Source organism: Schistocerca nitens, chromosome 8, assembly GCF_023898315.1.
Source record: "Schistocerca nitens isolate TAMUIC-IGC-003100 chromosome 8, iqSchNite1.1, whole genome shotgun sequence".
Taxonomy (NCBI): Eukaryota; Metazoa; Arthropoda; class Insecta; order Orthoptera; family Acrididae; genus Schistocerca; species Schistocerca nitens.
Window position 1 is genome coordinate 601,355,980 of NC_064621.1, and position 19,746 is coordinate 601,375,725.

The 19,746-nt window shown below is 37.9% G+C and overlaps 1 protein-coding gene across 10 annotated transcripts in view; it reads right to left on the bottom strand.

Moving 5' to 3' along the window:
- Positions 1-19,746, bottom strand: part of LOC126199221 (AT-rich interactive domain-containing protein 2) — a 323,635-nt gene that overhangs the window by 48,376 nt on the left and 255,513 nt on the right. For all 10 annotated transcript variants that reach the window (XM_049936005.1, XM_049936012.1, XM_049936003.1 and 7 more), the window contains 4 exons: positions 15,200-15,397; positions 11,679-11,945; positions 9,722-10,326; positions 1,871-2,030 (listed from right to left, as the gene is read on the bottom strand). In XM_049936005.1, coding sequence (XP_049791962.1) covers positions 1,871-2,030; positions 9,722-10,326; positions 11,679-11,945; positions 15,200-15,397 — 1,230 coding nt within the window. The remainder of the gene's footprint in view (positions 1-1,870; positions 2,031-9,721; positions 10,327-11,678; positions 11,946-15,199; positions 15,398-19,746) is intronic.

Consider the following 19,746-nt stretch of genomic DNA (forward strand, 5'->3'; position numbering starts at 1 on the left):
CACAGGTAGGAAAAAATTCAGAACGTAGAGTTGGCCATATTGACAAACATCCCAAACAGTCTTGCCAGTCGGATTTTCGTAGTAAATTGAAATGCTGCCACATTCGAGGATGAACAATACGGAATTTGTATTTACTTCGTTGGATAATGTATGAAAATGCAATAGTCGAAACTCGGGGCAGATAAAAAAGCTAGTCTTCCAGAGGTTTTGGCTCCAGTATTTATCTTTGTGCCTGCAAAGCATGTCTGTGTAGCGCTACATATATTCGACGGCAGAAGATAGTTGTGGCGGCACCTACCAACATTTTTCAGAACTTCTGCTTACTTTGCACTCGATTCTAAGCTGCAGGAAGTTTTTTGGATTACAAAAACCAGAAAAAAACTGCGGCTTAGATTCAAGTAAATATGGTAACAACTGTACCAGAAGAAAAATTCTGGTGAAAACTTCAACCCAAGAGAAAACAGGAGATCTGTTGAACGTAATAAAAAGTACACATTATGAAGAAATGAAGAGTATGGCACAGAATAAAGGATGGTTGCAAAGACAAGGCATACATAGCCTTTAAAAGTAGGAGAGCGTGATGGTGGCGATGCTTAGACACCCATTTTGAACGAAATGTCCTCGCATTTACTGTCAGTAATTTAGGGAACCAACTGGAAATCAAAATCTTGTTAACTGGAAAGGGTTTGTAAGCACACTCCTCCGAGATGTGGGTCCAGTGTCTTAGGCATTGAAGCACATTGTTCAGTTTATTTTTCAAATGTAACGAGTTTTCACAATCAGATGCTTGTTGCTGTTGCTGCTGCTGCTGTGGTCTTCAGTTTGAAGACTGGTTTGTCGTAGCTTTCCATCTTCTGCTACACACTTGCAATTTAAGTTCATTTGCTATTGGCAGTTTTCCACATCTTAAAACAGGAAGTCTTTGTCACTGTATCTCATACGAAATATTGGCCTTCTTAAAACACTGAGTATCACTTTAATTGAAAAATATAATGGAAAACAGAAATAAAAACTATTTGGTGCAGTGCAGACCTATCACAATAATAATGAAAAAAATTCATTTTGTAATTAGGCTACCTGTTTTGAGTATCTTTAGATTTAACACGAATTTAACACTGTTCTATCCTCTACTTTTTGGTTAAACTGAGCTTTACAGCACTATTTCAAGATCACAACAGGTAATCATAATGAAAACTATAGTGAGGAATCCAGATAGTGTTTCTTCATTGTTCTACCACTGGTCACAATATTGCTAAGCAGTCTTATCATAGTTGTAAATCTACATGAAAGTAATGAGGTTTCATCTAAAAACAATTAATTAAAAAGCAAATAAAGCCTGCTAGCAGTTACAATGTGGTTTATCATCCTCAAAGTAACTGTGGAAGCAGTAATTTTTCTGACTAATATTCAAGTGAAAGGTGTGAGACATTTTAAACAAGTGAACAGGGTAAGAGAATTAGTGTAAAAGCAAAATGATGGGAAAAAAATTGTGTTCACTAACACAGGGATACATAGTATTACCCCATTATTTATTTATGGGTTTTCCCATGTGTATTCAAGCTTTCAATTCTCTTTGCATATTTCCCCACTCCCTCCCGCCCTGAATAAAAATCATCTTCAGCACAAGTACAGACAATGTGGCACCAAAAACTCGAATTTCAACACATCTTGCTAAAAATACTACCAATATTGAAAATATTTTGGTTACGATGTTGGACTCAAGTTAGTAGGCGTGAATACATTCAGATTTATTCATAAATAAAAAACCAAAAAGATTCTTAAGGTGTATTTTCGTAAAATTCAAACAATAAAATGTGAGTAACAAAATATGTCCCTATTTAACTGATGGAATAATAAGAACAATTATTACCTCTGCATTGCAATGCCTGTCATATAAATGAGTCATTAGTGAAAAGCGCTTCCTTTTCATGGCATCACAACGCTCCCACAAGCACTGAATTTCTTCACTGCCCTTTGGACAGTGTGCCTCGCATGCATGCATGTATACTTGGTTGGCAGACTTGAAACTCCTGCAAATACAAAGACAAAATAATAACAAGGCTTTTATGAAATGTGTTTTACATTTAATGACATTAAAGTTATAAAGCTATAGAAATTATTGCTAGCAGGCTGCTTAGAAGAGTAAAAAATTAACACAAGAGCAACAAAATTTTTGTTTCCCTGGCTTATAATTTTTTGTGTCATTTTTAACTACCAATAATGGTATGTGAGTACACTTTCTGTCACTGTACTGTACAGAAGAAATGTTTTCTGTAACAATGTTTACATCAAAATTTATTCTGTGGCTTTCAGCTAAAAATCCAGGATCTTCACAAGTATATTAAATGAAAGCACACAGAAGTGCATAAGACATACTAGCGAACTATCAGTGTGGCTTTCCACCAGACAGAGAAACAACTTATCAAATATTTGTGATATGACAAATGATGGAAAATTTCTATGAATATGATATAGATCTGCATTTCCTGACTTCAAACAAGCTTTTGACAGCTTCAACCATAAAGAACTATAACAGTGCTGGAAGGAGTTGGTATATGTGCTAAACTAATAAGACTAATCAAAATGGCAATGACAGAGACAAGAGCAAAACTAAAGGTCCTTAGCAGAACAAATGAAAGCTTTGACTTTAATAAAGGTGTGAAGCAGGGTGACAGTCTCTATCCACCGTCCTATTCAATATAGCCCTGCATAGTGTATAAATAAAATCAACAAAAGAGGCATCATATTTATGAAAACTAGGCACATATGTGCACGCGCTGATGATATTGCTATAGTAGGAAGAAAATATCAATACACTCCAAGAAACATACTGGGCAATGGAAACAGAAGCCTGATTAAAAACTGGTCTCACCATAAATGAAAACTAAACGAAATATATAGTGTTTTATAAATTTATAAATTATAGAGTGCAGCAATCAGTCTCCCCCTTTTTTTTTTTGTTGGCAAATCCAGATTTCGGCTACTGCCTAGCCATTATCAATGCACTATTTTCTAGTCTCGATACATGTCAGTTCCCTGTTGTTTGGGCGTTAGTCACAGTTCCTTGAATACTACTGGATTTGCCAAATAAAACCTATAAAAAAAGGACAGCTAATTGCTGCATTCTATAATTTATAAATAATATCACAGTTGCTGAGTGCACCAACTTTCATAATGGAAGGTAACCCGATGAAAATATATGGTAATGTCACAATATGAGACCAGAAGAACTCCTAAAGACCTAAACATCAATGTGAAATGCTGCAAAGGAGTGTCCCCTTTAAACTACTTGGGAGCCCTGAAAACAAATGATAACAGTATTAGAAAGGCTATAAGGGAACGATACAAGCAGGGAACAGATCTTACTTTGCAAATATGAAACTTTTCAGAAATAGTCTTGTTACAAGAAAAGTAGAACTGCTAATATATAACTCCCTATTCCGCCCAGTTATCACATACGTGTCAGAGGTATGGACATTGACAGAACATGATAAAAATGCACTAAGAACCTTTGAGCAGAAAATACTACATAAAATCCATGGCCCAGTAAGGGAGGAAGAAGGCTGGAGAATACGCTACAATGTTGAATTACAAGAGTCAAATACAAGGTAGGGACATACTAAAATTTGTGAAATCACAGTGAATATGATGGCTAAGACACACTGAGAGAACGGCAGAGGATAGAATTCCAAAGAAAATTATGAAAGGCACGATCCATTCAGCCAGGCAAAAAGGGAGACCTAGAAGAAGATGGAATGACAACATAATAGTGGATCTCACCAGTAGGTGGAAGATTGTTGAGGAAGCCAAGGCTCACCAAGGGATGTGGCGCTACTGAAGAAGAAGAAGAAGAAGAAGAAGAAGAAGAAAATACAGGGCAATGCCTGAAGTGAATTTCTGTTTAGAATATAACTTCTTAACTGTGCATTCTTGTAAGTTAGCGGCATACGCCTTTTTTCGATGCTTACTGGAGTAGATAGTTTAGGGGTTTTATTTTCTACAAAAATTCTTATACACTGTCATAACATTCCTGTGTTACAGACGACATGCCGTATTAAAATAGGCTTGTGGCTGATAACTGCTGGCAATCACATGACACACACAATATTACAAAATTAATCAAATCAAATCAAACAATGGAAAATGCAGGATGAAATAATGACAATACTACGGGAAGGACTGAATGCTACTCACTGTATAGACGAGATATTCAGCTACAGACAGACACAACAAAAAGACTGCTATACATTTAAACTTTTGGCCAAAAGGCTTCTTCTAAAGCAGAAAACACACACACATTCACACAAGCACAACCACAACTCTCATAGCTGTATACCCTCTCTGCGACTCAATGTCTCCTCTATATGTGGAGTAGCAATCTATCCTCAAGACATACAGTAAAATATGTATGTAATATAAGCACCAACAAAATCTGATGTCAATGTGTTCCTAAGCCACATCAAATCCATATACATATATTTTGGGGGGGAGGGGGGGGGGATGAAAAAACTTGAGTTAAAACATGTTCAAGGACTGAACACAACAAAAAATGTATTCTTTTATGAAGATGGAGGAGGAAATATTGTGGAATTTGCATGTCATCCGGTGGCAAACCCATGAAAACTATTTACAATTATTATTATTATTTCTCTCTTTCTTTTCTCAGACGTTATGTCTGGTCAAAAATGAAAAGTGACGCAGACCTTGATCAAGCGTGACTTCCTTTTAACTGTACGGTATATGTTATATTGCATTTAGGAACTTTCGGGTAATTGAACATGTATCAATAATTACGGATTTCTGTATTTCGATTAGTTGTGTTAATTTCTTCTTTTTATTGGTGACTATGATGTCAGGTTTGTTATGTGGTGTTGTTTTATCTGTTATAATGGTTCTGTTCCAGTATAATTTGTATTCATTATTCTCCAGTACATTTTGTGGTGCATACTTGTATGTGGGAACATGTTGTTTTATAAGTTTATGTTGTAAGGCAAGCTGTTGATGTATTATTTTTGCTACATTGTCATGTCTTCTGGGGTATTCTGTATTTGCTAATATTGTACATCCGCTTGTGATGTGATCTACTGTTTCTATTTGTTGTTTGCAAAGTCTGCATTTATCCGTTGTGGTATTGGGATCTTTAATAATATGCTTGCTGTAATGTCTGGTGTTTATTGTTTGATCCTGTATTGCAATCATGAACCCTTCAGTCTCACTGTATATATTGCCTTTTCTTAGCCATGTGTTGCATGCGTCTTGATCGATGTGTGGCTGTGTTAGATGATACGGGTGCTTGCCATCTAGTGTTTTCTTTTTCCAATTTACTTTCTTCGTATCTGTTGATGTTATGTGATCTAAAGGGTTGTAGAAGTGGTTATGAAATTGCAGTGGTGTAGCCGATGTATTTATATGAGCGATTGCTTTGTGTATTTTGCTAGTTTCTGCTCGTTCTAGAAAGAATTTTCTTAAATTGTCTTCCTGTCCATAACGTAGGTTTTTTATATCGATAAATCCCCTTCCTCCTTCCTTTCTGCTCAATGTGAATCTTTCTGTAGCTGAATGTATGGGATGTATTCTATATTTGTGGCATTGTAATCGTGTAAGTGTATTGAGTGCTTCTAGGTCTGTGTTACTCCATTTCACTACTCCAAATGAGTAGGTCAATATTGGTATAGCGTAAGTATTTATAGCTTTTGTCTTGTTTCTTGCTGTCAATTCTGTTTTCAGTATTTTTTTAGTCTTTGTCTATATTTTTCTTTTAGTTCTTCTTTAATATTTCTATTATTCATTCCTATTTTTTGTCTGTATCCTAGATATTTATAGGCATCTGTTTTTTCCATCGCTTCTATGCAGTCGCTGTGGTTATCCAATATGTAATCTTCCTGTTTAGTGTGTTTTCCCTTGACTATGCTATTTTTCTTACATTTGTCTGTTCCAAAAGCCATATTTATATCATTGCCTGAATACTTCTGTTATCTTTAGTAATTGGTTGAGTTGTTGATTTGTTGCTGCCAGTAGTTTTAGATCATCCATGTATAGCAAATGTGTGATTTTGTGTGGGTATGTTCCAGTAATATTGTATCCATAATTTGTATTATTTAGCATGTTGGATAGTGGGTTCAGAGCAAGGCAGAACCAGAAAGGACTTAATGAGTCTCCTTGATATATTCCACGCTTAATCTGTATTGGCTGTGATGTGATATTATTTGAATTTGTTTGGATATTAAGTGTGGTTTTCCAATTTTTCATTACTATGTTTAGGAACTGTATCAATTTAGGATCTACTTTGTATATTTCCAATATTTGGAGTAACCATGAGCGGGGTACACTATCAAAAGCTTTTTGGTAATCAATGTATGCGTAGTGTAGCGACCTTTGTTTAGTTTTAGCTTGATATGTCACCTCTGCATCTATTATCAGTTGCTCTTTACATCCTCGTGCTCCTTTGCAACAGTCTTTTTGTTCGTCATTTATAATTTTGTTCTGTGTTGTATGTGTCATTAATTTCTGTGTAATGACTGAAGTTAATATTTTGTATATTGTTGGTAGGCATGTTATGGGGCGATATTTAGCTGGGTTTGTCTGCTTGATCTTTAGGTTTCAGATAAGTTATTCCATATGTAAGTGTATCAGGGAATGTGTATGGGTCTGCAATGTAACTGTTAAATAATTTAGATGTGAATGTGTTGAGGTGAACTTCTTTCGCCAGAAATTTGCTATTTTATCTTTTCCAGGGGCTTTCCAATTGTGAGTAGAATTAATTGCTTGGGTGACTTCATGTTGCAAAATTATCACTTCAGGTATTTGTGGTATCATTATTATTATTATTTACAGGAAACACTCAAAAGATACACAAAGGCTCTGAAAGCCTTTCAACTAACATGGAACCACTCCAACGACTATGCCCCACAATGTAGAATTACAACATTACCAAGGCAGTGGTTTTGCTGGAAGCTCTATTTGCACCCCAAACTATATTTCATTAGCAGAAGCTGACAAGCAAGAACTGAAAATGATTAGGGAAATATGCAGCTCCACACAAGGAAATGCAATTTGGGCCAAGAGGAAAACTGTACATTCTCAGTACATATTTACAGAATGTACTACGGACCACAAAGTTATTCAAAATACTTATTTCCAAGGAGGTTATAATGAATTGGCAAACAGAAGTTACTAAAAAGGCTACAGGAAAATAATCATTCAGAAGATATCATAAGAATCTATTAACAGTCAGTGAAACAAGTGTTCATGGAGAAACAAAATTGGAAAACTTATAAGAAATGGTAATAAGAATGGAAGTAAAAAAGACAGTCAATTCATAAAGAGATTTTGGGAGAATAAGAAGGTAGATACCACCCTCCCAAGTATGAGGGTAATCCCAAAGTAAGGTCTCCTATTTTTTTATAAGTACATATACCTGTTTATTTCTACAATGGTTTACATCATTTTACAGCTGGAACATTTAGCTATTTTTTGACATAATCACCATTTCTGTCAATGCACTTTTTTAGACGCTGTGGCAGTTTTTGTATGCCCGTGTCATTCCAGCTCACCGCCATGCTGTTCGGAAAGTTATGAACCTCTTCTTTCACATTGTCGTCCAAGCTGAATCGCTTTCCGGCCAAATGTTCTTTTAACCTAGGGAACAGGTGATAGTCACTGGGCGCCAAGTCAGGACTATAGGGTGGGTGGGTGATTACATTCCACTGAAACTGCTGCAAGAGAGCAACAGTTTGCCGAGCGATGTGTGGGCAGGCGTTGTCATGGAGAATGTGTACAGCCTTGCTTAACATTCCTCTTCTCCGATTCTGAATTGCCTGTTTGAGTTTTTTCAGAGTCTCACAGTACATGTCAGCGTTAACTGTGGTCCCAGCGATTCAGCTTCGATGACAAGGTGAAAGAAGAGGTTCATAACTTTCTGAACAGCATGGCGGTGAGCTGGTATGACATGAGCATACAAAAACTGCCACAGCATTTACAAAAATGCATCCACAGAAATGGTGATTATGTGGAAAAATAGCTCAATGTTCAATCTGTAAACTGATGTAAACCATTGTAGAAATAAACAGGTCTATGTACTTATTAAAAAAAAATAGGAGACCTTACTTTTGGGATTACCCTCATAAAACTTTGAGAACAAAGTTTTTGTTCAAATGAAGACAGGAAGAAATACAAAAAAAGACTTGGAAGGGAGAATGGAAGTTTATCATCAAATTATCTGGCAGGTCTGTCTGTATCAGACAAGTTGGTGCACAAGTTCATAGCGTGGTTTGATACGTTTAATAAACATAACAGATACTTCAATCATCAATAACATATTCTCCATCAGTATTTACAGGGTCTTACAATGCTGGGGTAACTTTTCGATACTGCGACTGTGGAAATCACGTGGTTTGAGGTGAAAAATTCGATGGGGCCATTTTCATCTGGAGAGCAAGTTCTTCTCACAGTTGTTTGACATAGAGCATAAAAGGTGAAAAACTGAGGGTGAAAGAACAGATGAAGAAGCAAAATGCAAGCGAGCGTTATCATGGAGAAGCATCACTTCACCCAGTCTTACTGATCATTGGTCTTAAGACTGTGCCTGCAAGATATCTCAGTTGTTGACAATAAATGTCAGCAGTGATGGTTACACCTGGGAAAGCAATTTTTAGTACACCAGCACCATCGCTGTCCCACCAGATACATAACATTACATTTTGTGGATGCATGCAGGTCTTTTTTATGAGGAGTTACTGCTTTGTTTGGCACAACCATTACTTGCTTTCCCTTATGTTAATATAAAGACATCATTTCTCATCACCAGTAACAATTCAGTGTAGGAATGGTTGGTGTTGTTCACAAGCCAACTGAGGACGAACAAGCGGAGATGCACATATGGCCACCCATTGTTTTTTGTGATTTTGACTTAAGAGCACGCAGTACGCATACACCCCATTTCTGAACCTTCTGCACTGCATGAAAATGTCACATGATGGGGAATGACTCTGTTCACCATATTTGCCAGTTCTCGAGTACACTAATGTGTATTATTGTAGATTAATGTGTTTGAACTCTCTTCACTGATGTAAAAATGATCCTCCTTAAATAATGAAAACCATTTTCTTGCCATGCTCTGTCCAATGGCATTATTCCCATACACAGCGCAAATGTTTCCTGTTTTCTCCACTGCTGTCACCCATCTAATGAATTTAAACAGAAGAATAGGTCAGAGATGTTCAAATTTCTTCACTCAACACTCCACTTGCTAGCCTCTATAGCTTCACTCCCTGTCTCCAAATGACAAACAGTAACAGTGAGTTACAAATAAAAAATGATAATTGATAAATAAACCCATAGCAACCAGAATACCAACATGCAAAACAAAAATGCAAAGGATTCAGGCAACAACCTAATACTTATACTCTGCCCCCAAGATTACACAACAACATGGATGTCTAAAGCATTATACATTTCAAGGTTAAGTACTTGCAATTACAATTACACGACCAGATTGTGGCACTGCCCAGTTGTAAACAAATTTTACAAAGATTCAACATGTTCAAGCCAAAAATTGTGTCCACTTATTCCTATAACAAGTAAACTAAATTGTTCAATGAACAACCATCATGCCAGCATTAGAAAATTTTACTCTTCACTAAATTATGATAAAAACTCTACAAAATAGTGGCTGCAATTTACTACAAAAGCCAAAGAAAACAAGTTTATGAATATGTCTCACCTCATGCACCCTCTCCACTCACAGAGGAACTGAGATGCATCAACAGTAGGAACACCCAATGGCTTCTGTGGAGCATTTGATGGAGTTGTCATTGTGCTGTTGACACTGACAACTGACCTGGCTTGTGTCATTACAGTAGAAGTCTGTGCCAAAGGAGGAAGGGATGGAGAAGGAGAAGGTGAGGGCGTATGAGGTCGAACCATTTCAATTATGTTCGATCCTCCTCCAGAACTGGTGGTGTTTGCAGTGGGCTGAACCGACTGCACCTGAGGTGTCCGCGATTCTACTACCTTTGCTGTGACTTGAGAGCTTGGGGCAAGGCTGGGACGAACTGTGGTAGAAACTGTTTGCTGGAAAGGAGGACGAGGGACGGAGACTGGTGGTGATGTCCTTGCCCTCACCACAGTTGTTACAGGAATAGCACCAGCAGTACTGGACGGTGTTAGGGCTGGGGCAGGTCTGTGAACAGGTTGAGGTGCTGGCCGGACTGGAGGAGGAGACAACGAAGTAGCTGTTGAAGACGGCACCAGTGCAGGAGGTGGCTGTGGTGCAGGCCGTGGCACCTGTGTCACCACTACAGGCTGCCCCTGGGGAGTAACCATCACCTGTACCAACAAGAAAATGGAAGACCAACTCATTCATTGTGACAAAGAATGAAAATATTTTACACAACACATAATGAATTCTTAATCTTTGTGCACAGGACTTTTGATGGGAAAAAAGTAGAAAATTCCATATATGACACAAAACTAGCAATTTAGTCTCAGTAAATCTGTCCTGTTACAACATAAAAATATATTGTGATTCCTTAGATTTTCCCGGCATATTATATGTTTATGCTCTTCACATGAATTCTGCCGGATATGATCCTTCACTATACGATATTTCGGCGATCCATCTGGCCACCATCTTCAGGTGTGATCGCCAAGTACACTATCACGCTGGAACTGTGTACTGCATACTCGGCGATCGCACCTGAAGATGGTGGCCAGATGGATCCCCAAAATATCGTGTAGTGAAGACGATCATATCCGGCAGCATACCCGTGAAGAGCATAAACAAAATATATTGTTAGAGGTCCACCTACAAAATACAATTACTGTTTTATGCCCAAACATGTTTCCACAGAGTGTACCAGCCTCCTTTATAGGATCACTGTTTGAAAAATTATGGCTTGTCTCCACCATTCTGATATAGCGATGTAAACAACTAAGATTTTTATAGTGAGACAAAATAAAAAAACTGCATTTAACTCAAAAAGGCTAACTGAACTTGGATTTCCGCGTTTCTTCAATAACTGTAATGTAGGGAAACAAATCCTCACTGGCACACAGTCTAAAAAATAATATTCATGAGTTCTCACAGACATTGTGCTGTCTCACAATGAAAAACAACTATCTTTGCATGACCAATCAACAACATATTTGCCCCAAGAACTGAAAAACTAATCATGCCATATTGCGTTTATGGGTTTCAATTACTTTAGAGCCTGTATCTTCTCTTTGGATTTCAATAGCACTAAACAGAATTCTGTACTTATTTTCTGTAAGGTGACAACCAATGAGCAGCTCTGTGACCTTTATTTATGTTTTGGACATCTGCACATTTCTATGGACAGGAGCTGACAATACAATGGATTTATCAATCACAGATCACAAAAGCCTTCCAGAAGAGCCAGTAGTGTAAGTGACTGCTGTCAGTATGGTAACAGCTTCTGCATTGAAAATTTACAATCAAGAAGTCATCTCAAAATTAACACAGTGCTGTTTGGGGTTAAATGTAATCATCTGGTGGTGATATACAACTATTGTGTTACATGGTTGTCACCACTGTATAATCCCTTACGTGTTGTGTGATGTAGAAACTGGAAATGTGGACATGATTCATAATTTTTCCACATTATTTTTGTCATCCTGTTGACATGGAACATAAAACATCTTTAAGGCTAAATGAGTACCTTTTGATGCTGCTGGAGAGGTATCTGGCCCTGGGAGTTTCCTGGTGCTGGGGAAGATGTCTGTGGTTGCAGGATGATTATGGTCTTGGTGCCAGTACCCTGCTGCTGTGCTGTCTGTGCCACCAGCACAGTCTGTCCTTGACCTTGAACCAAAGCTGTCTGGGGCACAACATATGCCTGGCCTGCCTGAAGGTACTGTCCCCCAACACCACTCACGCTACCTGGGCTCAGAATCAGCTGACTACCACCTGCTTGCTGCAGTACCACCTGTATCAATGTTTGCTTGTTAGCTATGTTACAGTATCATGTGTAAAATATAGTTACAATTGGAACTGTTAAAATTCTTCTCTTTCTACATAGTACAGTTAGCTCCATAGATATTCAATGTCACCAGCTAAGATGCAAAACTTCAACTAATTTTTCCAAACTTTCATGCAATTCCCACACAGAACACAGTTTTGATTAAAATAGATATGGATCATTGGGATAGTTGTACCAATTTGTTGTAAAATCACAACTGTACCAAATCATGTCAACTGCCATAAAACTGTTAGCAATAAAGAATTTGGCAAGGTTTCATAGACTACATTAGTAAATAATACAAATTTACATCTCAGATGGACACTTCAAAATGATTGTTCTGTAACATGCACCTACAAATGATTCAGGGGGCTGTAATAAGCAAATAAATAGAAACAATAATGGACTCATCTGCAGAATTCTACAAATGAATGACATTAGTAATAAAATTGATAATCACTGTTAAATCACATAGCTATCAGATAATTACCAAACCACTTATCATAAGGTATGGTGTTTTTAATAAACTTTTCTGTTCACAGTTTCTTCCCCCTCCAAATACTAGAAATAAACCATTGTCACAGAGAAAGAGTTTCACTCTGTTGTCAAGTTTAGTATCATTAGCAGAAAAAGGAAGGGAGGGGTTGAAAGGAGGTGTAATGGGAGGATGGGGACTGGAGCCAGTCCTCAAAACAAGGAATTGGCACAGAAACAAAGAGACAACAGATGACAAATCAATACAAATAATAATATGATAATCAAGAGGAAAGACCAACTAACTAATGTTCACGTGCGGTCTGATATACTGCCGAAGTCCTGCCTCCGGATGAATTAATGATCGCACGCTTTTACTTGGCCCCTTAGCAGACGATGCTGGGAGTGGAACCTTCCGATTGGCTTGTAGCAACTAGGCTGGTGAGACAAGCTCCACCACCTCCTCCCAGAACTGTCAGCTTATAGCTCGTAAAAGAAATGAATGTGTAATGGGTTAATGGACCACAGAAGTGACAAAAAATTTGATGGCAAGTCACTAGAAGGACCAGGTACAGCCTTGTCCCTTATTTCTTTATATAACTTTAAAAATCACAACACACAGCACTACACACTGATCAAACTATGTTCACAATGGTTACTTATTGTCACAACTCAGGTTGGCAACAAGTGTAAACATTCCAGTGTGGCATGAAATCGGATGACTTCTAACGATCAGAGTGCGAGCCAAGTAAATGTGCACGACCAGTACAATCTGGCACTATTGTTGCTAGAGAATGCCGCATTAATAAGATAATCACTCTAATATTGCATCAGAAAAAAATGTAAGCGAGTATCACTGTCAAGAGAGCGGCAGGAATGCAAACTATGCTACAGAATACCTCTTCGGTTCCTTAAATAGGATGGAACTAAATTCTGGGCTTTGTGGAGACTCTGGTTAACAAATCCCCCAGAGAATAATAAAATAATAATTAGCTAAGAACATGGCACTCCTGTTAGTAGGACCTGCTAAATTCATAGGGACAGGATAACGTAGCAAATTTGTGCGTATTTTTGTCAAATACTCAATTTATTTTAATGATTTGATGCAGAAATATAAAAGGGTGGCATGTTACATGACTGAACATAAACAAAGACTCAGTTCTTTGAAACAGATCGATTTAAAAAAGTGCTGATTGGGAACTTTTTAACTGGAATGTTTGCTTTTGCAAAAACTTCGCTGGAATGTTTGCTTTTGTAATAACTTCACTGGAGTGATTGCTTTTGCAATAACTTCAACACTGTTTTCTTCCAAAATGGTCTTTGTTTTCTTTGTCTGGCTGTATTAAAGCTTTCAAAAATGACCTCTGTTGACAAGCAGCAGCATTTTCCCACTAGTGAAATGACTGCGTCTCCGATTTAAGATGTTTCTGTAAATTATTTGCCTTTTGTAATCCGATTCGATGATTACAAAATCTGTACACTGTTAATTTCAATCTTATGTGGACATTCACAGTCGTGCAACCCATGACTTACAATGCTACAAATAGAGCTGACATAACACTTAACGTACCAATAGAACCCAATGTACATTACATCTATTTTAAGGTTAAGGTAAGAATTTTGATGCAGTTAATAAGGTTACAAGTTTTAATTTCCAATTGCTATAGTGCAGAGTGGGGGCACTGCAAGCTATAGTGGCAGATAGTCACACGCGTAAACAAACTAGAATTATGAGGGAAGAAGGCTGGTGCAAGGAAACAAACCCCACTTCCCCTTTACAGCGCAGCTGCCTACAGCAGAAATGACACATTGCCACAGGGACCACTGATCTCTTCTGGCCTTGTAACGGTCATAATCGAAATCTGTGATGGGCCAGGATCAGTCGCTTCACTTATTTCAAAATAAGAAAAGAAAACAATGCACAACATAAAGCTTTCACAGACGATTACCACACAATTGCTTCTCGAGGTTAGTGGAGTATTGTTAATGACTTAGTTCAGGCCTGACCTCTAGCGGTACTTGATGCAACCACAGTTCAAAACATTCACCACATTATTTGCCACGTTAAAAGTGTCCTCATTGTACCACCTTTTGACCTTCAGCTAATGAACAAACATACACAGTTTTTTGTTATAAAATGCTATGTCCTATGGCTGAATACTAGGCTGCATTATGCGGCATGTACCATTCAATCACCCACAATTGGCATGGCACCAGATCAATGACGTTGATACACCATTGTGTTGGTAAACATCTTATTTTGTAAACACACTCCTATGCAGATTATTTTTCAAAACTGAGTTTTGCCAGATGATGTACAATACCAGTAACTGACAATTGGTTTACATTTTTTTGTTTATATGCAGAAAATAAAGCTATTTCAAACTATCTCTGACAAAATAGTTCATCTGCATACAATTTGCTATGAAGTAGTATCTATTAAGTAAGTCCATGTTTTCGCATTTGAGGCAGTATTCGAATCTATTCCACATTTATCGCAAAAAGCAAATTTTTCAGGTCCCTATGAATTCATATCGGTCTCTATGAATTCATATGCTGCCTGAACTGTAAGAGAAATTTTGGTCAAAAACTATGGTAATGGAGTTAAAGCAAATTACTTATTTTACACAATTAAGTTTCTTTTCATGGAGGAAAGAGCAAAAAATACAGTTCTGTGAGATTTAGAGTGAAAATCTTCAGTTTAACATTTTTGTCAAACCATTGTCACTCAAGAAGAAATTACGCACCTGTGTACGAGTGCCAGGAGTTCCAGTAGCTTGTGGCTTTCCACCTGCTATAGTGACATTGCCTGAACCAGTTGCAATTAGCACTTGCTGCTGTGCTGCCAACAGATTTCCTGCCTGGGAGACAATGACGTGACGTGGTGCAACAATTACCTGTTGTGACTGCCCACCTGGGCCATGAACTGTTGCAGTCTCAAAAACCTGAAAAATAAAATGTGTTGTCATTGTCACTGTTCTCTTTAATAGCATTGACAATTTTCAATAAATCCATTTTGGCTCTTATGTAAAAAAATTAACTAATTAATTAATTAAAAAAGAGAGAACTCATCTCAATAACACAAAGACAATATAAAACAGATTCACCTACCCTATCATTGAATCACAACTTCGTCTCCACTATGTCCTTATTTTACTTGGTAACTGACAGTAATTCTGCTCTATGCTCATTCAAGTGGAAGTGCTTCACCAGATCATATCAAAAAAATGAAACACTGCACTTTTATTGTTATATTAAAGGTTAACAAACATGAATCTGGACAAGCTGGAAGCTTTCTCTCTCTACTCTTATTGTACTCCTAGAAGTTTATAAGAAATCAACTATCTGTTGCAATTTAGGAGGTAAAGCTGAGTTTTACCAGGAAGTGTCAGTAAAGTAACAATTATGAGCAGCCACTCCGGCAGAGTAATTAAGTCTAGTGAATGCTCTGTTCAAGAATCACAAGAGGAGCAAATACACTTGAAAAACGCCAGGAGATAAGGGAAGATTCCATTTAGTTTACATCAGCCAGAGATTCTGAAATCAGATGCTGGATTGTAAGACATTCCTAGCAGCAGATATGGACTCAGATCACAATTTGGTAATGATGAAGAGTAGGCTGAAGTTTAAGAGACGAGTCAGGAACAATAAGCACACACAGAAGAGGGATACGAAAGTACTAGGAGCTGAAGAGTGATGTTTGAAGTGCTCTGAGACTATAGATACTCTGATAATGAATAGCTCATTACGCAGTTGAATTGAAGAGGAAGAGACATCTTAAAAAAAAAAAAAAGTTGGAAAGAAAGACACAAGTAAAATGCGAAGAAACCGTGGATAACAGAAAAAAAAAGACTTCAGCTGATTGAAGAAAGAAAGACGTACAATAATGTTTCGGGAAGCTCAGGAATACAGATATACAAGTAACTTAGGATTAAAATAAATAGGAATTGCAGGGAAGCTAAGGCAAATTGCTGCACAAATAATATCAAGAAATCGATGAAGAAATGCTTGTCAGAATGACTGAATCCGTATGTAGGAAAGTCCAAACAACCTTTGGTGAAATTAAAAGCAAGGTCAGTAACATTAACACTGCAATGGGAATTCCATTGTTACATGCAGAAGAAAGAGTGGATAGGTGGAAAGAGAACACTAAAGGCCACATGAGGGGGAGGAGTTGTCTGATGATGTTTTAGGGGGTGAAAAAAAAAAAAAGAAAAGAAAAGAAAGAAAGAAAAACAGGAGTCGACAGGGAAGACAGGTGATCCAGTATTAGAATCAAAATTTAAATGAGCTTTGTATGACTTGAGATGAAATAAATCTAAAAACAAAGATGATGTGACTTACCGAACGAAAGTGCTGGCAGGTCGATGGACACACAAACAAACGCAAACATACACACGAAATTCAACAAACTGTTGCTTCATCAGGAAAGAGGGAAGGAGAGGAAAAGACAAAAGGATGTGGGTTTTTTACAAATATCTGCTTGTGTCTGTGTATGTGCGGATGGATATGTGTATGTGTGCGAGTGTATACCTGTCCTTTTTCCCCCCGAGGTAAGTCTTTCCGCTCCCGGGATTGGAATGACTCCTTACCCTCTCCCTAAAACCCACATCCTTTCGTCTTTCCCTCTCCTTCCCTCTTTCCTAATGAAGCAACAGTTTGTTGCGAAAGCTTGAATTTCGTGTGTATGTTTGCGTTTGTTTGTGTGTCTATCGACCTGCCAGCACTTTCGTTCGGTAAGTCACATCATCTTTGTTTTTAGATATATTTTTCCCACGTGGAATGTTTCCCTCTATTATATTTGAGATGAAATAAGGTAGATAGGATAGAAATTCCGTCAAATTTCTTAAACCATTGGGGGAATTGGCACAAAAATAACTATTCTCATTGATGTGTAGAATGTGTAAGACTGATGATATACCATCAGGCTCTCAGGAACGCATCAGTCAGACAGGAAGAGTCAGGGTGTAAAAATTGTCACACAATCAGCTTAACTGATCACGTGTCACATTGCGGACAAGAATTATACACAGAAAAATAGAAAAGCATACTGCGAAACTGTTACATGATGATTAGTTTGGCTTTAGGAAAGGTAAAGGCACCAGACAGGCAGTTCTGACACTGTGGCTGATAATGGAAGCAAGACTGAAGAAAAATCAAGACACATTCATAGGATCTGTCGACTTGGTAAAGTGTTCAACAATGTTAAATGGCACAAGATGACGCCCCCCCCCCCCCAAAAAAAAAACAAACAGGGTAAGCTATAGGGAAAGACGAGTAATATACAATATGTAAAAGAACAAAGGGAATAATAAGATAAAGACCAATAACGAACTACACAGATTAAAAAGGATGTAAGACAGGGATGTAGCATCTTGTCCCAACTGTTCACTCTACACATCAAAGCAGCAATAATGGAAATAAAAGAAAGGTTCAAGAGTGAGATTAAAATTCAAGGTGAAATGATATCAACGATAAGATCTCCTAATGACATTACTGTCCTTAGACAATTGCAGGATCTGTTGAATGGAATGAAGAGTCTAATGACTAAAGAATGTGGACTGAGAGTAAATCAAAGAAAGTCGGAAGTAACAAGAAGCAGTAGAAATCAGGACAGAGAGAAATTTAAAATCACAATTGGGAATTGAGAAGTAGACATAGTTAAGGAATTCTAATTAGGCAGCAAAATAACCCATGATGGACAGAGCAAGGAGGATATGAAAACTAGACTAGCACTGGCAAAAAGGGTATTACTGACAATAAGTCTATAAGTATCAAATGTAGGCCTTAATTTGAGGAAAAAATTTCTCAGAATGTACATTTGGAGCACAGCATTCTATGGTAGGGACTCACAGACTATGGGAAAATTGGAACAGAAGAGAATCAAAGCATATGAGATGTGGTGCTACAGAAGAAAAAATTAGGTGGACTGATAGGGTAAGGAATGAGGAGGCTCTCCCCAGAATAGGAAAGGAATATATGAAAACACTGACAAGGAGAAGGGTCAGGATGATAGGACATCTGTTAAGACATCACGGAATAACTGCCATGGTACTAGAAGGAGCTGTAGAGGGTAAAAACTGTAGAGGAAGATACAGATCGGAATATATCCAGCAAACAATTGAGGACATAGGTTGGCACAGCAAAGGAATTCATGGCGGGCCGCATCAAATGAGCCAGAAGAATAGTGACTCAAAGAAATTAAGTGTAAGATGACCTTGTCATATGTAAACGTGTCGACACTCTGAGGGATGATTTCATGACTCCTGGAATACGGATCGTAGAATATTAGAAGAAGGCATTGTGCAAGTTCCTGAGAGTTTATCTGATGTGCCAAATACTAGTGTCGTAAAAGTTCAGGAGAGTAGGGTAGAAGTGTCAGCTCCAATATCATGTGAAACTGTGGAGTCTGAAGTGTGTGTGTGTGTGTGTGTGTGTGTGTGTGTGTGTGTGTGTGTGTGTGTGTGTGTCAGATGAAGCAGTTGTATTCTCTGTGAAGTAAATAAATGCATGGATAGCTGCAGGGGCGATTCAGGTGCAGTAGTATCTACCCAATTGGGTAATAATGGGTGTTGATTAGAGGTTATGGAGCCTGGGCCAGATGTACAGGGAAGTACATGTGTCACCAATTTCTGTGTTGTTAAGACCGGAATTGCAAATGGTTAGCTTATTGTAAATACTAAGGGAAATGCCCAGCAGGTTATTAATAATGTTGTTTGTGTTGCAAATGTTGAGAGTAATGAAATGGTGCAGATTCATTTGTTTCCGAAGGACACAGATATGTGGCACCAGCTCCACACAAGCAAGATGCAGGAAAAGAATAAGGAAATGTGCTTGTAACTTTAATGCTAAGGCTATCAGGACTGAATTTGTAGAGGAATATGTGCCTACAGACTGGAATATTACAGTAGTGCAAGCACTAGGTCTCAGCCCTGAGGAGTTGCAGACAGCGCTGGTGCCGACAAAGACAACAAACTGTTTACAATGCAGCTGCAGTTCATCGTCCAGGACACGTATAATGTAAGTGAAAGATTTTAGGCAAACCTGAGGGTAAGTTTTATGCCCAAACATCATGCAAAAATTGACCTTTGGTGACATACGGTGGAACTTAGGGACAATATTCCAGCTACAAGAAACTGTCGCCAATGAAGGTTTATGTATCTTAAGGGAAAAATCAGGTAAACCGTCAACAAACACACTTTGGCTTAATTTGTACGTATAGTGCCAATTATACACCAGGAAATTACTTTGGGTGAAAAAGGGTACCAGAAAGATGTATGGTGTAAAGAATTCA